The following is a 22,446-nucleotide window of genomic DNA, read 5'->3' as shown; positions in this document are numbered from 1 at the left end:
GCCCAACAGCCCCTGATGAATGCAGAGATACCAAACCATAGTAGTCTCAACCACAATGCACATTATTCACATTCTACTTGCCTCATTTCTAGATATCAGAGTGATTGATTAACACCTGCAGTTACTACTACATTTACCAATGACAAAATCTATTCAGAACAACAGAGAGCAATGGCAAATTCAGAAACCAGGGATTTTTACACCTGAAACAATTCTGAGAACGCCAAATTTGAATTACGTAAACTAGGTTTTTAACTTCTCTTTCAGATGAAAATTTTTGAAAAGCAGCATTTCTAGGAAGTGTTTATGTGCCAAGCATAAAAACTCTGCCCAAGAGAACAGAATAATGTCCTACAAAAAATTTCCAAGCAAAGCTAGGGAACGGCGGGGGGTGGGGGGGGGTTATCATGAATTTGTTACATTGGTGCCTTCCAGAAATTAAAAAGCAATATGCAGTCTGTTCCCATGCCAGCTGTGCTTCCAGAGACTGTTTTCTGTCTACCACAGACCACATAATTGCCATTTTAAGCTAAGATTTCACTTAATTTACATAGGCTGGGACAGACCGCAGCTGTCTGCTTTTAGCGCAGACGCGCTGCCTGGGTTTGCAGGTCGCAGCATGCGAGCCTCTGCTGCTATCGACCTGCAAACTCCTTCATTTAAAATGGAAGATCGTGGGAGAAGCAATGGTCAAGGCTGGTTTGGACATGACTGATCACCTAGGAGTTGTTCCACACTGAATTCTCAAGGTAGGGCTCACGTTTGGGTTTGCAGATGGATGAGAGCCCTGGAACCCTATTTTTGTTGGGCTCTGCAAATGAAGACTGGACACTTCTTTTGCTTGATACCTTCAGTGATACTAAATGGAAGGAAAACAATTTTCAGGTTCTTGGGAGGAGGTGAGACTCTTGCAGTCAAAATAAAATAAAAAAAAAATCCTGAGATAAATAATACAATCAACTCAAGGTCAGTTGCACATCCAGAACACTTTCCTAGAAGACATAAGATCACAGGTTTGTTTCTGATATATCAACCTACACAAAACTGGTTTCTGTTTTATTCATGTTTCATGTGCAAACCTTAAAAAAAAATAAATTAATATGCCTGTGCCTCAGTTTCACATGTGCCAAATTGCTTTCTATGAGGAAGCCTGAAAACTTCAGAGTTTTCAGAAGGCACTCAGACCTTGTGGTGGATGCTCATGTGTCTACAGCTACACCAAAGTAAACAGTGCAGTCCTTAAATGAAGAGCTTATGGCTGTTGCTTCAAAGGTCTTAGGCAAGGCAACATTCAACTGGTTTGCACTTCACTTTTATGTTCCTGAGTAAATATGCAGTTTTAAATGAGTCATTGTACACCCCCAATCATAGTGTTTGTCAAGGTCCAACTCAGGCCAAATTTGGAAGAAATTAACTTCTGTAGCTGGTATCAAAATATGACTATAAATCAATTATCTTAACTTCATAAACAGTGAACAGCCAGGGTTTATTGATCTCTCCTGCAGGGCAGTGGACAGTTTTCCAGGGTCTTTGCTTTGAGTAGTAGCTCTCAAGGTTGCTCCTTGGAGTTGAGAGACTCCTTGACTCAAGAGATTCTCCGTAAGTGATTAATAGCATGCTAAACTCTGAAGTCTTAGCTAAGTGACACAAAAGATTGATTGTGCACACATAATCCTTGAGACATAAACCTTTGACTAAGTCTGGGACTAAGTTTGGAATTAGGCACACAAAAGCTCCCTTCCGAGAAGGAGCTTAGAAGACAAGGAGGTCTTTTCTGAACCTCATGACTCAACAGGAGAGTCTCTCTCTCTCTGCCTGTTTTGTCTGACCCTGGCCTCTAGGCCATAAATAGCCAAGTGTGCCTTGTCATCAGATCTTATTAAACCCTTCTCACATTTACCATGAAGCTTGGCAAAATCACTGGGTTATATCAATAAACATATTGCTACTTCTTCCTTAGGAGTCACATCCATGACATACCCACGACTGCTACACTGCAGCTGTCAGAGCCCAGAGCCAGACCTCTAAGAAAACAACAGGACACCTGGGTTCCTCACAAAGGTTGTATGTAGCCCTAGCCAGGGATCCTGTGCCCTGTGCTGCACAGCAGCTGCACTCAGCAGAAGTGGAGCCCACCCTCTGCATCAGATATGCACTCTCATGTTCATGGGGATGGCTGCCAAACCCTCTGGAGCATAGATGCCAAATTCACTTGGTGAACACAGTAACCCATTTGGTTATTGTATGAAAAGACAGGGAAAGTTCCTCTTCTGGCTTCTGGATGAGACTGCCAGGGCTGAAGCTTGCTAAACTCAGCATTATCACCTTTTTTTTACTGGTTTTGTTGTCTGACAGTCTTCTGGCCTCACCTATGGGACTGGGAAACTTTAGTACTGTGATGACAATTTTCCAAGCTCCACACGGGCATTAGTGGGAGCTACTGCCTTGCCTGCCCAGTCTTGCTGGGCTCATCTCTGAGTAAAACTGGCTCCATAGAACTTTACTGCAAAAGGCTTTCTGCAACTGTGCCCCACGGATCTGAATGGGCTTCAGTGTGTGCTCTGAGACTCACTTTGGTACGCTCTGGGTCCATGAAGAGATTAGCAGACCTCACTGAGCTGTAGTAACACTCCATGCATTTGAAGTTCCCTGGGATCTGCAGCAGGAGTAACAGTTCTGCACACAGAGCTGAGCCATGGGAGCAGCCTGCAGCTCCCAAGGGCCTGCCAGGACCCATGGGTGCCCAGTGACACTGGCACCTCTCTGAGCTCTCACTGTACACTGCCTGAGCCTGCCTGCTTAAAGCCATTGCCCTCAGCATGAGATAAGTCTGCAATATATTTCAGTGCAGGTGAGCAGCCAAAATTTTGACAACTGTAAGTCTCAGAAAGTCTGGGAGGTGTCTTTTTTTAGGTGGCAAGTTGAAGAATTGGCGATTTCTTCACGTGTGTCCCAGCAGCAGAGGTACAAGACAGAAGCAGTGTCAGGCTGTTTTGTTTCCCCTTTGCTCTATGCACAATTTGCTCTACTGAACTGCTTCATTTGGGACGCCTGCTTGGGACAGGCTGCTGGAGTTAGCTGTCACATCCATCTCCTGACAAATGAATATGACATCAGGGTGACTTCAGTTTTTTATAAATATCTATTGCCAGTTTGATTCATACGTCAGCACAGCCCTGGAGTTAAAACTGAATGGGACTGAATATTATTCCTGCCTTTTAAGGCTGGTGGAATTTCCCCTCTTTATGGAAGAAACTTCTCACTTACATATTTCACTAGTATCTACCATCACAAGCCTTAGATTTTGTCTCTCTCAAGCCTGCATCCTGTAAATCCCTGTAATTGCATGCAGCTGTTTGTGAGCCATCCTCTGCAAATTGAAAGCATGCATTGAAAAAGCCCCAAGCAGAGAACCTCTAAAATAAGTGCTGAAAAAGCTGCTGATTTTCCAAAAAGACCCTCTCTGCTCTGCCCTCCCCTGCCCTCCTCTGCTGTCGCTACCTTGCAGTTTATGACATCCAGAGAGTGGGAGGTCTGACAATCCGAACAAGGCAGCAAGGAAGAAATTCCATTCCTGTTGCAATCAGTAATTCCTCCGTGGAGGCTGCTTTCTCGGGAGCGTGTGCGCGCGCTTTCTTTTGTGTCACTTCAAGACGGGCTCTGATATTATTATTACTTTAAATATAGCTTGCCCTGGGGCGGGGAAATGCACAAGGAAAGAGCCGGCAAGCAGCCTATCTCTCAGAAGAAAAGAGCAAGCCTCGCAGCGCAGGAACTGGCTTCACTCAAGTGTGCAGTTTAGAAGTCAGAAAACTATTTGAATTACCACCATTGTGGAGGAGGCTGAAGAAAAAAGACACGGAACTGGCTAAACACAGAGAAGAACATGGTAAACCAGGGTGCAAAGTGCATCTATTTGCAGTTTGAAAGTGGGCTCTGAAGTGCAATGTAAGTCTTCCTTAAATTGTATTCTTTTATAACAGTACCTAGTCGTTTAATTTCCATTCCGAAGCCATGCTGGGCCAAAAGGTACAATTAGCTACAAAAATCAGCATGGAGCAGAATTTGTAGTCTCTGATACGAGGCTGAAAATGATTCTGAAATACAACAGAAGACAGAGACTATCAGCCATATTATGGAAGATGCACTAAAAATAAGAGCATATTTAATTATTTCAAGAGAAACATGCTGGATGGAATTATTAATCAACTTTCTTAATAGAGAAGCAAGAGCTTTGCTGTTTAATAAGGCAAGCTATTTTAATGCTGCTGTGTTTAAAATTGTGTGATTACAGTTACCAATAGCAATAAGATGTAGCTCCAGAGGGGAGTCCTAGTGGTTGCAAAAGTTTTATGTCTTTTATTTCTCCAACCTTTTTGCTCTCTGAAGCCTCAAGTCCACATTCGGTATCCTACAGCCTGGTTTTACTTTTAAGCTGGATTTTCAATATATGCCAACACTGGGCTTCCTATGGAACTGAAAACAAAACATTTCAGCTTTCGGAGTAATTCTGGTATGTTTTTCTACATCGCACTAGTGGCAAAAATACAGTCGACAAAAGATTGTGCTCCTTCAACTTCTGGCATGGAGAGCTGAGGAATATAATGCCCAATGGTGACAAAGGGTGATAATTTCCTGTTTTTCACAATTTATCTTTGTGGTTTTGGACTTAGCAATGGATATTCTTTGTGATGGAGAGAGCTCTGTGAACCCAACTGCAAACTCCTTCATACAAATAAACCATGAGAGAAGATTCTACAGAAATGTTTATGGAGCTGGAGAAATTAATATATCACATCTCTGCAACCTGACTGTGAACTCTGACAACCTAACCAATCTTTCATGCGAAAGCAACATGAGCCCACCGTGCTGCCCTTCGCAGAAAAACTGGCCGGCTCTGCTGACAGTGATAGTGATTGTTTTAACCATTGCTGGAAATATTCTTGTCATCATGGCTGTTTCACTGGAGAAAAAACTACAGAATGCCACTAACTATTTTCTAATGTCACTTGCAATAGCTGATATGCTGCTGGGTTTCTTTGTCATGCCTGTGTCCATGTTAACCATACTGTATGGTGAGTATTAGCTGTGTTACCTACTGCATGTATTGACAATCCTTAAACATTGCATGCAATAACATCTTCTTGTTATTATGATTTCATTCTCTTACCACAGAAAATTGCTATCACTCCGTATAAGTTGAAATATGTCACTGGTTAATGGATGGAACAGGTGAAGTACTTGAATCTTTTATATTTCCAGCTACAGGCATTTTAAACACAGTCCATAATATTAGTTTATTTCTCAGTTGTCAGGTGAATTTTCTCAAAGAGTATATGAAGATGCTTTGTTTTTTCTATTGCTTTCAGGCTTTTTCCCTGGCTCATAATTTTCATATTCCCAAAGAGATTGTTGGGTCCTGCCAATTACTTTGCTCTGCAAATATGCACTGAAACACTAATGACTACTCTTAGATTCAAAACAGGCAGCCACCTCAATTATTTTTAATGAAGTAATACAAACGTGAAAAATTTTCTTATCACCAATACCCTGCTTAGACATCTGCTTACTAGCAAATGCTGGAATAAATATTGCAGGGGTTAAAAAATGGATGGGCATTAATTCTGTCCGTTTAGTAACATTTACAAATGCAAAACTATCGTTTCTTAAGAGAAGTTATTTAAGTTAATAATGACTCGCAGCTCATGCCCTTGCAGGTGATTAATAGCAGATCCTTCTCATTGCCACCACAATCATTTGCAGCACAGCTCACGCTGGAACAAGCAGCACCCTGTGTGTTCAGCACCAATTTTGTCAGGCTGTTACTGCCCTGAACTTCAGAAATTAGTCTTCCAGAGCTACAACTGAATTGCTGCAGTTCAAAGAGAAGCTACTCATTGTCAGGAGGAAAGTGAGATTGTTTGGGAGGGTGTCTATTACTTCACTACTTCGGGACTTAAGGTCCAAACACGAGCCTGTGACTTAAGGGAGATTTAATCCAGAAAGCTGGAAGTTTATTTTCCATTTCCAGTATCTCTACAGAGATCGCCCCCAGCAGCATTTGCAATCTGCCTTTGGCATCAGTGGTGGTGCAACACTGTGATTTACCGTGTTAGTGTGTGATTACCTTTGGCTGGAGAAAGAAACAGCGCGAAACAGAAATTGTCCGATGGGTGAGATTTAAGTCGTGCGTGATTCCCTGAGACAAGCAACAGGGACTCCTGCTGGCCAGGCTCCGCTGCCGAGGGAAGAGACGCCGGCAATCGGTGTCTCGGGCGAGATTTGGGGCTGGATGCCTTTCCCTCCCGGCGGGAGCCGGAGCCCTCGTCCCGGGAAAGGCTGCGCCGCCCTCCTCGGCCCAGGCCGGGGCACAGGAGCGCCTGAAGGCGCAGGGCAGGAGCCGTGCTCTCCCTCCTCTCTTTGCCTCCTCTCTCCCTGCTTCTTCCCTTCCAAGACCAGCAGTGCGAGCAGCATAACTTGGGGTAGAAAATCATCTGGTGGCACGCACTGGTACCAGGAGAACCATCTTGGTGTGATACACCATCAGCCTCCAGGATGATCAGTGATGGAACGGAGGGAAACCTCCACTTCCACAGGAGCATCTTCTCAGCCGCAACTGCTCAACTTCAGACTATCACCCTGTTGATAGTCTTGAGCTCAAACTGGAGGCTTTGCACACACCTGCTCTGCCAGGACACCTCCAAGGCTGTGGAACGGGAATGCTCCACCACCCCTTCTGCAGCCCCTTGAAGGGGTATGGCGATTGCTTTGCTCAAAGGAGAGATAATCCTCTTGAGAGCTTAATAGCTACTGTGGGCAGTTCTGGTTTGGGTGCCCAGCCATGCCAGCCATGTGCCAGTCTGCACCCTTTGGGCTGGGCAGGGCTCTCCACCCACCCAGCAGCCCCAGATTCTGCTGGAAAAGGCAGCACCCAGTAAGTCCTGCCAAGGTGGATGTCTTGGTCTACCACAAGAGCAGAAAACTTCCTGGAGGATGTTATGTACACCCTTGCTAAGGGTGCACCCTATTGCATCCAGAGTTTTCTCCTCTCATACACTTTACCCTTTCTCTAATCTGTAGTCTCTAAGGGAGTTTATCTGCCAGATAGTGTTTTATTCCTGCCCCATCCTGGTTTATTGCAAAGATGAGAAGTCTAGAAGGATACGACAAATGTGTTCCCAAAGGCCACTAAAGCAAGAGAACAGATGTATGTTGTCAAATGTAAAAACACTTTAACAGTTTTCCCTGTGTAAACTGGCCTGGCCTGACAGAGATGCTACTGGGAAGTCATGCCCCTGAAAGCCAGCCATCACATAACACACTCCAGGGACCAGACTGCCCAGCAGAACACCAGAAAACATGATAAAATACATCCATAAATGCTGTGTGGCTTGTCAGGGTCAGCTTATATTGCAGCAACCCAAGAACACCAAGAAATTGGTCTCCTCAGTACTCACTGAGACTAAACGTAATTAGGCACAGACCTACCTTCTCTACTCCCCTTCCATTCCTGCTGCTGCAAATCTTGTACTGTATCTCCAAAGGAGACAGGCACTCCCCAAAATACTAACATATTCTCATAATATGAGCTTTGGCATTGTCCCATGCCACACTACCATGGGCAGCTTGGGTAATATGCTCTAAATTAAATCACTACAAGATAAGAATCCTGATAACTGTAAAACTTGCTCCAAGGAGAGCTATTAGTGGTTCCCTGCAGGAATAGAAGGGCTTTTGAATGCGGGTCCTGCAGGGCTTAGCCTGGTCTGCTCAGTACTGTTCTGAACAACATGTGTGGAGTGAGAGCTTACACAGCTTTCCAAAAGCACCAAGCTGGGAGAGGTTACAAGCACTCAGAGGGACAGGATGAGAATCATCAACCAGAATCTGGACCCCTGAAGAGAAAGCCTGAAACTGAAAGATAACATTCAGTGAGGATAAGTGCAAAGGTAAAGAAGAAATCTACTTCTGCTGGTGAAATTTGTCCAGGCTTCAAGAATGCTGAACTAGATCTGGCTGTCAAAACGAATCATGAGCTTAACATGCTTCACTAGCATGATGTTTTCATACAAAAGGCACTTACCATTCCAGGCTATATAGGTAAAGACATTGTCTTCTAGGTCCAGGAAGAAATCTTGCATTTCACTTAGCAGTCAGGAGGCCTTTGCAAGTGTTCCAAGTCCTATGTTAGTCGCTGAATGATATATAAGAAGCAGATAAATTAAACAGATTCCAGGGCAGAAAAGGAAGAAGAAAAAGGTTTTCAAAGCATGAGATGTAAGAAAAAGTCCTATGATTTTCTTAGATTGGAAGACAAAACAATAAACACAAAACTAGGCAAGCCATGATAGCCATCTCCCAACATCTTTGAGAAAGGAAAGCAACCAATTAATCTTCATAGGTAGTGGAGAGGACAAGGAAAAAGTAGGGGCTTAATTTGCAACAAAGAAGCTGTAGGTTGGATATCGGTAAACACTAATGAATATGCTTTGGATTGCATTCCCTGGAGGAGTCTATCAACATTCATTGGCAGTAGGAATATACTTATTTAGGTATGTGGTAAAGGCTTAAAGACAGGTGAGATAAATATCACTGGTGTGCAACAAAATAATTTTTCTTCTTCACCTTCCATTAAATCCAAAGTTTTACTTTCAGAATTAACGCAGCTTTGCATATCAGCAGGTGTTGATAATGCAGTAATTACGTGGATAAAAAGTCCTAAAGCAAAATTGAGAACTTGCAGATTTACAATGACAAAATTGCCTCTCTTTTCATAGATTTTCTGCCAAAAATGTTTAATCATAGCACCAAGCACTAGCATTATGCAAACAGAATTAAAAAGAAAAAACATATGCTGCCTGTAGCCTGGGAAAGAAGCAGAGTTAACCCCAAAAACTACAGTTAGAAGGCTGCAAACAAATATAAATATTTTCTTAAAACAGTGTCAGGCAGCTTCTAAATGTATCACTTACTACAACTTAGTACTTACTACTATCCTCTTAGAAGTGCATATATGCACTAAGACACGTGTCACAACAAAAGATCTATGCCACATCTTTAGCTGATGCCAACTTTCTCTTGTGCAGGATACGAATGGCCTCTACCTAGAAAGCTCTGTGCCATTTGGATCTACTTGGACGTGCTCTTCTCCACGGCGTCCATCATGCACCTCTGTGCCATCTCACTGGACCGCTACATTGCCATCCGAAACCCCATCCACCACAGCCGCTTTAACTCAAGAACAAAGGCTTTTGCCAAAATAATTGCTGTTTGGACCATATCAGTTGGTAAGTGAGGCAGTATTTCAGCATGTAATTGCAGATTTCCAGCTTTTGAGAGGATTTGACATATATACTGCAGTCTAAAACTTTATCCTCTGCCTGCAGTATTTTGTTTTCCAGTGTAAGAAGTGCTGTAATGTAGTAATTATGTAATGGAAATCAACGACAATGGGAAATGGAGAATGGAGCAGCACTGAAAGAATATACATCAGTGATAGCATGACTGTATTCGAGTTTATTTTAAAGATGTGTTGATTTCCCATATTGATGATCCATCATTATCTAAACATCTGAAAAAAAAATATACTGACTGAAAAAAGTATTTCCTTGTTTTATGCAAGCCAGTTGTTCACAATTTCTTATTTGAGTAATTTGCTTAGAGATTTTTCTCATGGGCAGATCTTCTCTGCCTTTCTCAGTGTGTATGGTGGGGAATTTATGCATCCTGTTTAGGATACAACAGACACTGTGTACAGTGAGAATGAGAGGAGTCTGTCCAGAGGACAGTTCAGAGTTGCAGTCTAAAGTAGGTGTTCTGGATGACCCAGTATACAAATCTCTTTTTGCACCGGCAAAACCCAGAGCCTTGAAACTAGGCAGGGGACCACTGATCTTTCATTCCCATGGTGGCAGCATGTCCAAAGCAGTCTTATGGCAGGGAGTTGGGAGAGTTTGGTGTCTGATGCCTTCAGGGATTTCCTCACATACCTGGGGTGGAAGTTCTCAAGTGCTTTGAAAACACAGTTCCCTTTCAGTGCTTGTGGTTTTGTAGGCCCTTGAGCATTGGCAGCTCACTTATTCAGAGGCAGGAAAAAGTCACTCTTTGCCCTGGAAGAGATGTGATCTGTCAGCAAACAAGGCAAATTAGCTCTTTCCCTGGCTAATACAAATTATTGCAAGTGGTAACTGTGATCCCTTACCACTCTTCCCAGAGGAGTGAAAGGAGATGATACCTAACATGCTGCCAGCCTGGCATTCTACATCATCTACTGACCTCCCTCTTGATCCTGGCCCACAGTCTGAGAAAAAGCAGTCTAGGATTGTTAGGATTTAAAATAGCTGTATCTTCCGCTGCACAGCAAGAAATCGTGGGAGTCTTCACTCAGCAGCAGGACGGTTCTGCATTCTCCATGACCTGATGAGGTTCAACAGCATCTGGCTCTGGGGTGCATTCAGCTGATCAGATGTAAATGTCTAGCACAGGTCAGGTGTGCTCCACCCTAAAAATACCTACTCTCAACTATAAAGAAAAGTTATAGCAACTCAGATGTAGATGTCGTCATCTTGTCTCTTCTACAGTCACATTTTTTTAATCTAGTAGAAAACATATTACTTACTCTGTCCAGTTTTTCCAATTTTTGAAACTGGTAAGTGCAAGTACTTTCAGTGCATTTTTCTATATACCATAAATAAGTCAAGCATTCTTTAAAATTGTGCATACTGTGTTTGTCTGCACTTGTGTTTGGTGCCTCGTGCTTAGTGTGTGTGAAACTACTGTCCTTTTTGAACACAAATTCACAGAATGATCAGAATGACCACTCCAGAGGCAAACCAGGGGTCCACTCTGATCAGCACATTTTATCAGAAAGGTGACACAGTATCTGAGTTAGCTCACTATTAAATGGAATCCAGAAAAAAGGGTTATTATAGCCCTATTAGCTAGAACACGATTTATATCCTGTGGCAGGAGGTTTATTTCCTTGATAGCCTGATATTTTGTTTCAAAAGTTATGGCTTTTCTTTGCAGTAATAACTAGTAACATATTCATTGTAAAATCACCTTTTCTGCTCTCTGGAGAAACTGTCTTCTAACAGTGAAGAGATGAGTCACAGATGTTACTTGTTATTATTATGGCAAGGGATAGCAATGTGGTCCCTATTTATATAACTCTGAAAAATACAACTCTGTATTTTATTGGAAACCATTCAAGTGTGGCAGGAGTGAAGAGGACACAGTCCTGCTTTACTGCAGCTGGATAAGGTCATGTGTAAGGGAACAGTGGATGCCAGGAAAATAGGAAGGATTATAGGGTTACTCCATCTCATTCACACACTTTGTGTTACCAAAACAGTGAGAAGGTTAAATAGGTACAAATTAATGTAGGCAAGCACATAGATGGGCAGGAACAAAGTGGTTCTTGGCTGGTTTCTAGTCTCATGGGGAGAACTTAGGTTGAAGGAAGCCTGGCCGGTTTCCAGCCTGGCAACAAGCTATGGCAAATGGGATGTGTTCCAGAGGACAGATAACAAAACACATAGGAAGAAGCTATAAGATGAGCTGGCTGATGAGCCAGTCACTGCCAGGCTGGACTAAGTTTGCAAAATGTGCCAAATGCCAGTATTATAAGGAATCTTGACAGATCCCAGATCACCCATGCAACCTGCTGTTAGTCAGTCATCAACCCTTATCCTCCTGATCTGCCACCATCCGCTAAGAATACGTAGGAAATGGGTTTCTGAGGGTGCTTTCTATATCACTTACTAACAGGAAATGCTTTCTGGACAAAGAGGTGCTCCATGTATCATTACCAGTCTCCAGGTTCTCAGTGCTACTTAGAATGACAGGGCTACAAATGTTTTAACTCTTTGCATTTTCACTCAGCTAGGGCTGAGAGCTCTCACTGGGATGAGTGAGGTGGGGGTGGTGAGACACTGGCATAGATTGCCCAGAGATGCTGTGGATGTCCCATCCCTGGAAGTGCTCAAGGCCAGGTTGGATGGGGCTCTGAGCAACCTGCTCCAGTGGAAGGTGTCCCTAACTGTGGCAGGGCAGTTGGAATGAGATGATCTTGGAGATCCTTTCCAACCCAAGCCATTCTACGATATCTGGCACAGGCAGAGCTGGGGTTGGGCACAACACACCCTCCACAGCACCTGGTGTGGCTACTACCTCACTTACAGATTCAGACCCAATTTTTTGCTCTCCAACCTCAGAGAGATACCCTTTGACTTCCCCATATTCCTATAGTTTGCAACTGAGCTCTCGTGGAGTATGAGATGGAGGGTAAAAAGCAAGAGAAAGAAATGAAAGATGTTATGTTCCCCTGTGCAGATGTTGATTTTCATCAACATTTCTTTCATAATTTCTTTCATCATTTCTTTCATCAGAGAAAGAGGGGGGAAACAGCCAACAGTTGTGTGCTGGCAGCACATTTAATCAGTTCCACTGACCATGCAAACAGCTCAGGCTGGACTGAACAGCACTGATGAACATGCAGGGCTGTCAGATGCTGCCTTCCACCACCCTCAATATGGAAACAAACTGTTTAATCCTACCACTTGTCTTTCAACCTTCTGCCTTTTAACCTATCCTTTTTCCACCAGAGATCTTTCTTCTAATGCCATTAAAGAAACAGACAAAAAAAATTGTAATGGAAATCCAGGAACATTATATCAGCTTAATTACCTTTATTCACCTGCTCACTGACTGCTGCAAATAATTCTAGCTGATCTGTGGGACCTGATGAAGCTCTTCTAGTGCTTCCCAACCTGCCTAGACTATAACTAAATTTGTAATTTGTAATTTTCCTTTTATTCACTAAATACACAAATATATTCAGTCATTTTTAACCAAAGGCAATCAGTGATCTTCCTTTCATTGGCTTCAGTGACACATGGAACATTTAAAAAACAGCAGAAAAAAAGCACAGATAGCTTAATTTACTTGACTCCTGACATCTTGATTTTCTCAGTTTAAAAAAAAGTAAATTGTGCTAACATTTGTTTTTGCATTTAGTGGAAGAAGAGCATTTAGCCAGAAGCCTTTGTTTCACTAGTCCATGTAATGCCACAGGCAATTGGTTTAAAATAGATTCTAATTACTGTAACAGACTCTAATCGTGTCTTTAATTCTTAAATCATCCAGTATGCACAGTGGCTAGATAATTAGATTATTTGTAGCTGTTGAAGGCAAAAGCTCATTAAATGCTGAAAATTATTCTATTTGTTTTAAAGCACAGGGGTCATTATTGAGAACAGGTGTAAAAAGCCAACAGATTTCCCCCTGCTGGGGAAAAAAGGAGTATTTTGAATAGAATTGGAATCTATGGAATTGTAAATAGAGCCTATTCTGAAAAATACACGCAAAATACCTTTGAGTCCTAAATGGGCCTAACAAACACGTTGCTCTGCAAGAGGCCAACAGCACATCATTCCCTCCTTGAAAGGGTAACATAAAAGAACGACAGGCATGAATGTTAAGTCCCTATATATAACATTCCTCAGTTCTTATTTCTCTCTATTCTTCTGTTAATGGTCTAAGTAATGTGAAGTCTCATGAAGCCCAAGAACTCTAAGCTGAGTTTTTCTCTTATCATTTCTCATTGAGCCTACACATCTGTTCACTGCCTTCAGGCACTCCCCAGTCACTAACAACTTAGATTTATTCAGTACTTTTCATGCAGTAAAAGAAAGTCCAACATGGATCTGGATGAAGCTGGTAAAATACCTCCCCACCACATAACTCTAAAATTTTGCCATTGCTTTTGAGGCTTCAAAAATGAGAAATAGTGCAGCATATAAAGCAACTTTCTGCAAAGTGCAGGGTGAAGTTAGCTCCAGGTGTACAAATCAAGCCCAGTGCAACTGAGCCCTCAGCTAATTTGGCAGTGTGACATTTTATGCTGACACAGAGGCTTACACCTCCTTCACAGGCAGCCTGCAATTTCTCTGCATGACTTTTTGCTGCCTTACAGCATATGAAGGGCCAGGGAAGCAGCAGGGATTGGGAGAGTTCAACCACCGGTGTCTCTGGATTGTGTTTTGCTGACAGCTTTGGTCTCCTTAGGCTCAGTCTTCTTTCTGTCAAGGACACCTTTCATTTGAAAATCCCTTTACAGTTTTCAAAAGGCATAAACAGGTAATAAACTGCAGGCTGGGAGTCCCCGTCCTGAATCTACTACACATCCATTTCTTCCAGGTGTCATAATTTACCATTTCAGTCAAGTCTAATTTACAGATGCCTTGGCATAGGAAAAGATCATTTGTTAAAACATGGAATACACTGCCAAAATATATAGAATTGCAAATAATTACACACTAAACTGTGCTGTGGCAATATAGATTTAAAGCTTAGCACCTCAATTTGGAAGTGCTGAAGCTAAACTTAAAATATATACTACATTACCCTCTTTCCCATCTAGTCATTCACTCTGCTTCCATTTCCTCTTTTGAAGACTTGATTTTGCATTCTTAGCAATTTTTTATAGGGAACATTTGTTTTATTTTTATCATACTCGTGAAACCATCTCTCAGAGAATGAACATACTGTTTGCTCACTCCAGCTACAGGATCTCAGGGGCAAACATTGTAAGTTTTGTGTTTGGACAACCCTGGGACCTTTACCATTTTTGGATGTAGATGATGCCATAAAAATAAAATGAAGTTGTAAAAAATTGTTTCACAACATATAGAGAAATTTGCATCAATTATAATGAAGGGTGTTGGCATGAATTTTCATTAATAAAGTATTAGAGCTTCAGAACCACCTCAGAAATAGAATACTCATCGTGTTCCTTCATAGAGACACAACGTATGAGGCTCAGTAGTCAGCAACATTTACAGCAGTAGAAAGTTCATTGCCACACTAATGACTCCTACAGTAGTGACAACTAATGAGAACCAGCCCTTCACATACAGGTTGTGTAGGGGGAAGGTAATGCTCGGTTCCACGGAAAAGGAACATTCAGCGCTGTCATGCGCATTTCTGAGTTGACTAGCACATGTATTCTGGTCACGAGGCATTACTTAAGATGCTTCTGAGAAAGACAAATAAATATCCTATTTACTTTGATATAAATTATCTCCATATTTCTCATGTAACAGAACACTTTGCTTGATTTGTTTTTCCCAGAAGAGTGAACACATCCACCAGACCATCAGCCTACCACACATATCTCCCTCCCATAACTGTGAAGGTTTAAAAATCTTGCACTTTGAACTTGTAGATGTTTGTTCATCTGACAAGGAGGTTTTACTAACATTATACTTTTCTTTGTGGATAAAGAGTGCTTAAGGGAATGTTTAAGATTGAACTGCTTTCTAAATTCTCCAAATTTGGAAACACAGAGATAAAGAAATGAGACACGTGAAACGCATGAGACATATGCAACCCATAGGGAACACATTTTCAAACCAAAGAAATGAGCAAGCCAGCATTCATCTGGATGGAGGAGAATATATTATACCAGTAAATATGTGTCATCAAAGGAAGAATAATTATTATGTATATATTTATCATGTTCTTTGGGTAATTACATCAGGATGAGATGAAGGGTTTTGCCTATGAAAAAGGCACACACTCATTTTGTGAGCACTCCTTTTGCAAGAAGCAATCTGCTTTTCAAGTGAAAAAAAGGAATGAGGGATGGTCGTGACATTATTGTGTCATTTCTTTCTGCTTTGGTTTTATTTTTAAAGGCAAGTTATAAAGAGTAGAGCTGTATTTTCAATAGAAAAGAACCTGCTTAGTCAAGGTGCTGATGAAAGAATTAGTTGTCTTTTTTAAAAACAACTCTTTTCTTTGTTCTGAAGACCATAAGGACCATGTTCTTCTTCCTCTTGAAGCTACCAGCAAAGAAGCATCAAGTTCATTTGGACCAGGCCTGTCCTATTATGAGGGTTTTTTGAATGAATAAGTGGGTGCCAATATGACCTAGAATCGTCAGTCTCTTTTTGTACATCAGAGTAAATAGAATATTTTAAGAAAAAAAGCAGCATCTCCAGTCAGAGGAGCTGGATTTCTGCATAGAAAATGCCCCATGCACTACAAATGAGAACAAAATAAGCATACAAGGAATTATGTTTGGATTCATAAATTCTGTCATCTGTACACTGTGGCTGCATTTAGCCACCTTCTAAATTAAAAATGGTGCTGCTAAAGTAGCACTGTGTTGCATAAAAGAAAATGTCAAGAAAAGAGAAAATTTCATTCATTATAAAATTATACAGAACAATTTCACAAGTTCCTTTATTATATTTGACTTAAGCCTGATGTTGTGTTTTATGACGTTAAGAAAGGTTAATGTATCACAGAATTCTTTAAAATATAAGCCTTACATTTATATTTATCAGCAGGAACATTGCAAACTATTGAACACTCAGGCTGCAATTAACTTTCCCCACACATTACCTGGCCTGTGCCATTGCCATACCTTCTAAGCAGAAGCCCAGCTAATAAAAATCAAGGGTTTTGTCAGAACTGCAACAACATACTCCTAATTACCTGAGACAAATTTAGAAACACCTGTCAGGTGATTTTGTCTATGATGTCCTCCAGGGTCATTGATGGAAAATAGCTTGTTGAGCTCCTGAATGCAGGAGCATTCAGGAGAATATTGTGATGTCCTGAAAGCAGGCTGTAGCATCGTGATAAAAGCTTTCTTTTCTGCCTGATCAAAATTGGAATCTGTGTATTTCACAGTATTCAGTCCTGCCTTTATGTTGGAAATAAATCACACCCACTGGGAAGACTTATTTCCTTTTGGCAGAACATAGCCCTTGTTACAATTTTTTGTATTTGATCTGAGTTTTGAAATGTCAAATTGACCACTATTGCCAGGATCATAGACTGTGCTGAACTGTGAATATCCTGAGAGAAAAACTGTGATTTTAGGTCCCAGGTGCAGTGAGCAAGCAGTGCAAATTTCCTCTTACAAGCACAGAAATATTCAGAAGTTTTGGATTGAAAGTTCCTCAGTTAAATCCAGCCCTGCCTTGCATACTACTGCAGGACGTGAGGAGGTCACTCCTGCATTTCTTGTTGCAAGGACAGTTCATTTATTTATTTTTCATTTGCAAGGTGCTTTGTGACATTTAACAGAAAGATAAGCCTAGGGATCATGCTGTATCAGCCACATAGACACCAGTAGATGGGAAATATGGGCAGATACAATCCCTTCAGATATGCTCCCTTTTTTTCTCTTCTTCAACCCTGTTATCCTGTAAATGTGACCAGGGCACTGACTGGTCTAACAGCTTAGGGCATTAGCTGCAGGGTGGACAGTGAAACATAAAGCACAGGATCCTGACTCATCATCTTCGGACCTGTGCAGGTCTCTAAGCTGCTTCTCATTCTGTTTTTCCTTCCAAATTATCCATCACATCAGGACATCTATCCCAATAACTGTCCAGCCACTGCAGCAGCTTCCTTGTATAACTAGTAAGAAGCTGATAATTTGCTTATTAAGCAGCTTCTGCAAGCAGCCACAAAAGGAGGCATGGAGAAACAACTGGGACATGGTCTGAGGTATAGAAAATCCAGAAGAATTACAGTTTTTGTTATCTGTGCCCTTCAGATGGAGTGTGAAATTATTGTAAAAAATAATTTAAAAAATTATCTGATAGCTACATTCAATGTCCTTTTAAACTACACAATGAGGCCAAGTAGCACTGTTGAAGAAATCTCAGAGATACTAACAGAAATCTCTATTCAGTTCAGTGAAAGATTAAGGCAGAGTTAAGTAAATTATCAGCATTCAACAAATCACACCATGTAATAATTAAAAGACAGAGATATAAAAGCTGGGATATTAGGGGATCTTGTCACTTAGACTACTCTTGGAGGCATCACATTATCTGCTTATGGTAGTGTAATATCTAAGATCTTTCCATAATCTCTAGCTTATTGCTTCTATAAGTATTTTTTTAAGCATTACTGTGTGTATAGCATGTATAGCTCATAATAAATTAGCCCTGAGGATCCTTTAGGAACTAAAAAGACAAACTGATAACATCTGATCTAGGAAGATTCTGTAAAACGGTATGGTATTTCTTTCTTCTCAAAACACTATTATCCCCAAATCTGCTCTCCTAGGGGCCTGAACAGTGAACAATGTGAAGCCATCTGACATGGAACAGAGGTCATATGCTAAACAGAGAGGGTACCACAGGTGGCTGGAGCTGATTCTACACAAGGCTCTTTCCCTTTGCAAATTAACATATTTACCGTGGCCAGTGCCTACCATAAATTTGTAACTTCTTTTGAGTTGCAAATTACACTGTTGCTACCCGGAGCTTATAAGCACCAATGCAACATAAACAATATTAATTGTGTGTGCAGGAAGAAAAAAGATGTTTGACCTGCTCTGCTGCATTTTGTTGAGCCACAGAAGCAGCAGCTTTAAACAGAAGGAGGAGAACCTTGTTCCCCTGTGCAGTGATAGGCTGTAGACCTGTGGAGCTCCTTGCAAATTTTCAGACTAAACATTAGCTCTTTATTGTAAGGGCAGTCACTTCTCATCACTTATAATCACCATGGATGAAGGGGTTATACAGCCAATGTCCCCTGGAGGAGCACATCAAGCCCAGCTCCCTTCCAGCTCCCAAATGGCAGCAGAATTGTAGCTGCTGTCCACCTTGGACTTGGGCTTTACTCAGCCAGCCTCCCCCAGACAAGTTGCTTCCTCACCTTTCTTTATTTATTTCTAGCTCTTTGATAAGTGTGGACTCCTCTCTGCCCTTTAGTGACTGGGTAACCATCTTAGAGAGAGAGAACAACTTCTCTCAATTGGAGATCTCTGTGAGAAGCCAAAAGACATCTTGGAAGAAGCCTCTGTCCAAATCAAAAATAATATCACTAGTTGAAAAGCAAACACTGCATTGGGGAATAGGCTCCACTGGAGACTGCAATGCAAAAGGTTGTATCTTCCTCAAACACTCAGAAGGCCTGAAAAAATCCAACAAGAAAATTAGAGGAAATAGAGAATAAACAAGTCCTGCAGCAAAACCAACAAAGAATTTGAGGAGTGCATAGGCAGGAAAAGCACTTAAAGCCAAAAGCAAAGAAACTGTTTCCTGCTGTTGGATTCTTGCTACCTTTAGGAAATAGGGCTGTGTGCACATTTTGAGGAGTATATCAAAGCAAAACGTGACTCCATCAGCGGCTTCCTCTCTCAAAACTCAGCTCACTCTGAAGCCCAGGGTTTCTAAACAGTTGGGTCAAAAAGGGGCACCTGTCCTTCATTTCTTGCACTTGTCCTCTAATCCTTTTAATAGCTATTTTATTATCACAGTTCTACAAATTAATTTGGAGACACATATCTCAGTTCTTATTAAGAAATAGGCTTCAGGACTGAGGACATAAATGAGAAACATATTAGAAAACAGACTCCTCTGATTTTGTTTTTCTAAAGTGAAATAGATAATTTATGATATAAATTATCATTTACCATACTTTTCACACATAAAAAGAATTGAATGTATCTCCTGCTAGGCTAAATAATATGTTTCCTTAGAGATTTTCTGAGCTGTCAAGAACAAAGCCATTTCAAAATTAATAGAATTATCCAGCTGTTACCTGGCACCCCCTCTATGAGACATTAAATTTGTTTTCCTTTCACTTGTATTAAATAGAACATGTGTGACCAAATAAAGTGTTCCAAGGGAAAGACACAGAAAACCAGCTCCATGTGTACCCTTGAATAAAAATCTAAATTTGATCTACCAGCAGTTATAAGGAAAATGCCTGGACCCACTCTAGTTCCACTCCTGTGAGTACAACCTCTGAGGATGCAGAAAGGAGATAAGGCTCCCCCAGCACTGAGACTTACTTAGCTCTTGAAGAAATCCATCTGAAAACAAATATTATGTGGGGATTTTTAAGAGAAAGCTCCTCATCTGCTTCTCCCATTGCCAACACATGTACCTACTAGCAGGGAAGAGTTCTGTGCTGGTCTCACATGTGATAAGAAAGCCTAGCCCAAGACTTTGGGGACACTGTCTCACTGACTAGGGAAGGTGGAAGCTTTTTAACACTCATCATAACTAGATGCAGCCTCAGATGGTGGTTCCCAGTCCACACAGAGGTTTTCAACATCCCCTCTATCCCAGGTGGAAATTTCTGCTTCTTCACTGCCACCCACCATCAACCTGCCTGAACTGGAAATATGGCTGGCCCTACTTCCACAGCAACAAAATTATCACAGTGAAGGGCTTGTCATGACTGGAAAGGAGACCATGGAGGGATAACATTTTCAGGTGCATGCAGAGAGCACTAAGTGTTTGCAGGTCCGGGGAAACAATGATGTAATGACAAAACAATGAAATATAGTGATGTAACAACCATAATGGCGAGTGTCAAATGCCAAGCGGAGACATGAAGACTGAGCAGCTCCTCTGCAGACGTTTAAGTGGAAGTAACTTGTTGCTAAAGTCCAGCTCCTCATGTAAGATCCAGACACATTGTCATCCCCCGTACTCAGAGGAGGACATAGTCCATGGTCCCCCTGCCACAAGTGGCTCACTGTGGCTTGTGTTCCTTGAGTAAACAAACATCCACCCATGGTAGCCCAAAGGAATAAATGTTATTTTGTGTGGTTAATTAAGCAAAAATATTGAAAATAATGTGACGGCAGTGTGCAACAAGATTTTTATACAACATGAGACTGAGAGTATGCATTGCTTGCCTAGGGATGTAGCAGATGAGTTACACATTGACATCTCTTTGCTGTTTGAATGTGTAGATGTACCAACAAAGGATATTTTCTGAGTACAAATAAGCACCAGATACCAGCATGGGCTTTTCTAAAGAAATTAGGCAGTATGGCCACACTAAGCTGCTTGAAGGACACACTGGCTTTCCCAAGCAGCAATCCTTTCAGAGGTCCCCAGTGTCACAGCACATCTTTGTGCCATGGCCTGTGAGCTGGCCCATGACCCAGTACGTCTAAATCAGTGTGACTGCTAAGACCTGAGACGGGGCGAGTTTCTTGTTTTTCATGAGAAGGTGAAAACAAGTGCCAAAGTTTTTGAGAAATGACATTTCTAAAAGGTAGTTCCTAACCCTTGGACATTTATTAAAGCACAAAATAATACTCATTTGTATTAAACAAAATTGAAATGGATATATGTGTGGTGAAAGCATGTGACTGACAGGTTCTGCTTAAAGGAGACTTCACTGAAAGAACCTTGACCTTATCAATTCACTTCCCTCTCCTTGCCTTCATCCCAAGTAACCCCAGTGTGCCACCCTACACGCACACAGTAAATTATGGCTTTGATTTATTGACAGTCTCAGCAGCTCAAGGCAGCTGCAAACCCCATATACCTCTCCAGTTAAAGTGGTTTTATACCTCTGAAGACAGCAATGTGTACCACTATACCAAGCTTTGTCAATTTCACCAGGCTTTTTTGAGAGAACAAAAAGGATGCCATTGCTTTACTTCTTAACCTTTGGTTTCAAGAGCCTTTTGTCATTCTGAAACTGTGCCCAAATTCTTGTGGTTTAATGCAGAATTTATTACTCATCTTTATTGTTTGGGATCTGTTGTGCAGTTTATTAAAATCCACAGTTTGAAGCAGCCACGTGTGTATAAATGAAACCATGTAAATAAGCCACCTTGTACCAGAGGAACATAATATTTAGGGCTTGTTCACAAGAGAAAATGTTCTAAGTGGGAATGTCAACTGGAAATGGAATGGCTAATGTACCTTCAGTGCTTGAATGGATGCTCCTATTCTGTGCTGAATTCTTCCTTGTGCCTGAGATTAGTTCTTTTGAAAGCCAATTAAAAGAAACCATAAAAAAGTCCTCAGGGGATACAAAGATTTTTTCCAGACTGACCTTGAGCTAGTGGGAGCATGAAATGGGCAGGGTGTGGAATAGCTGTACTGTTACAGCCCTTCCAGCTTGTCTCCTCCAGACCTACTGCTGGCACATGCTTCACTTCCCAAACACCCCTTTGTCCCTTTCTGGTAGCTCTGCATGATCCTTTCTTGTGAAGCTGATTTTCTTCTTATGGATGAATGCACAGGCACCATCTGTGCCTTAAACATCCAGTCACCAAGAGCAGGGAGCTGGAAAGCAAGGACAAGTAAACCAGCGAGTATACATCCAGGTGAATCATCCAGGTGAAACAGATCATTCATGTTCAACTTTTAAAGAATTAATTCAGTCAGTTGCAATAATGCTAATGCAACTTTAGGCCAAGACTTTTTGTTATTTTTATAACAAAAAAATAATAATTTTAGTATTGTTTGGTTTAGAGGACAAATTTGATCTTGACCAAATGTGACATGTGGGTGATATTCTTCGACATATGTGATGATTCCTAAAATTCCCATTAAAACAGTGTATGTGAGTTGCACATGGAAGCTCTTTTAGGGACAATTTAAATATTACTGCCTTTGAATTTGGTCCCTGTGTCCTCATGGAATTTGCCATACTTAT

At 41.4% G+C, this 22,446-nt stretch overlaps 1 protein-coding gene and 1 long non-coding RNA gene across 4 annotated transcripts in view; one reads left to right on the top strand and one right to left on the bottom strand.

Moving 5' to 3' along the window:
• The window catches only part of LOC111944826 (uncharacterized), an 87,369-nt gene extending 83,797 nt beyond the window's left edge, over positions 1–3,572 (bottom strand). Inside the window, exon 1 of the long non-coding RNA XR_015284602.1 lies at positions 3,502–3,572. This is a non-coding gene — a long non-coding RNA (uncharacterized LOC111944826). The remainder of the gene's footprint in view (positions 1–3,501) is intronic.
• Positions 3,573–3,646: 74 nt separating this feature from the next.
• HTR2A (5-hydroxytryptamine receptor 2A) overlaps positions 3,647–22,446 on the top strand; it is a 26,572-nt gene continuing 7,772 nt past the window's right edge. For 2 of the 3 annotated variants that reach the window (XR_015284600.1, XM_086881291.1), the window contains exons 1-2: positions 3,647–5,075; positions 9,087–9,287. Coding sequence is in view for 2 of the 3 variants with exons in the window: in XM_086881291.1 (XP_086737417.1) it covers positions 4,676–5,075; positions 9,087–9,287 (601 nt within the window). In the remaining variant the exon portion in view is untranslated. The remainder of the gene's footprint in view (positions 5,076–9,086; positions 9,288–22,446) is intronic. The other variant, XM_086881292.1, reaches the window with a different exon arrangement.

Source organism: Cyanistes caeruleus, chromosome 3 (assembly GCF_971803275.1).
Source record: "Cyanistes caeruleus chromosome 3, bCyaCae1.hap1.1, whole genome shotgun sequence".
NCBI classification, from domain to species: Eukaryota; Metazoa; Chordata; class Aves; order Passeriformes; family Paridae; genus Cyanistes; species Cyanistes caeruleus.
This window is presented reverse-complemented; position numbering and strand designations above follow the sequence as displayed.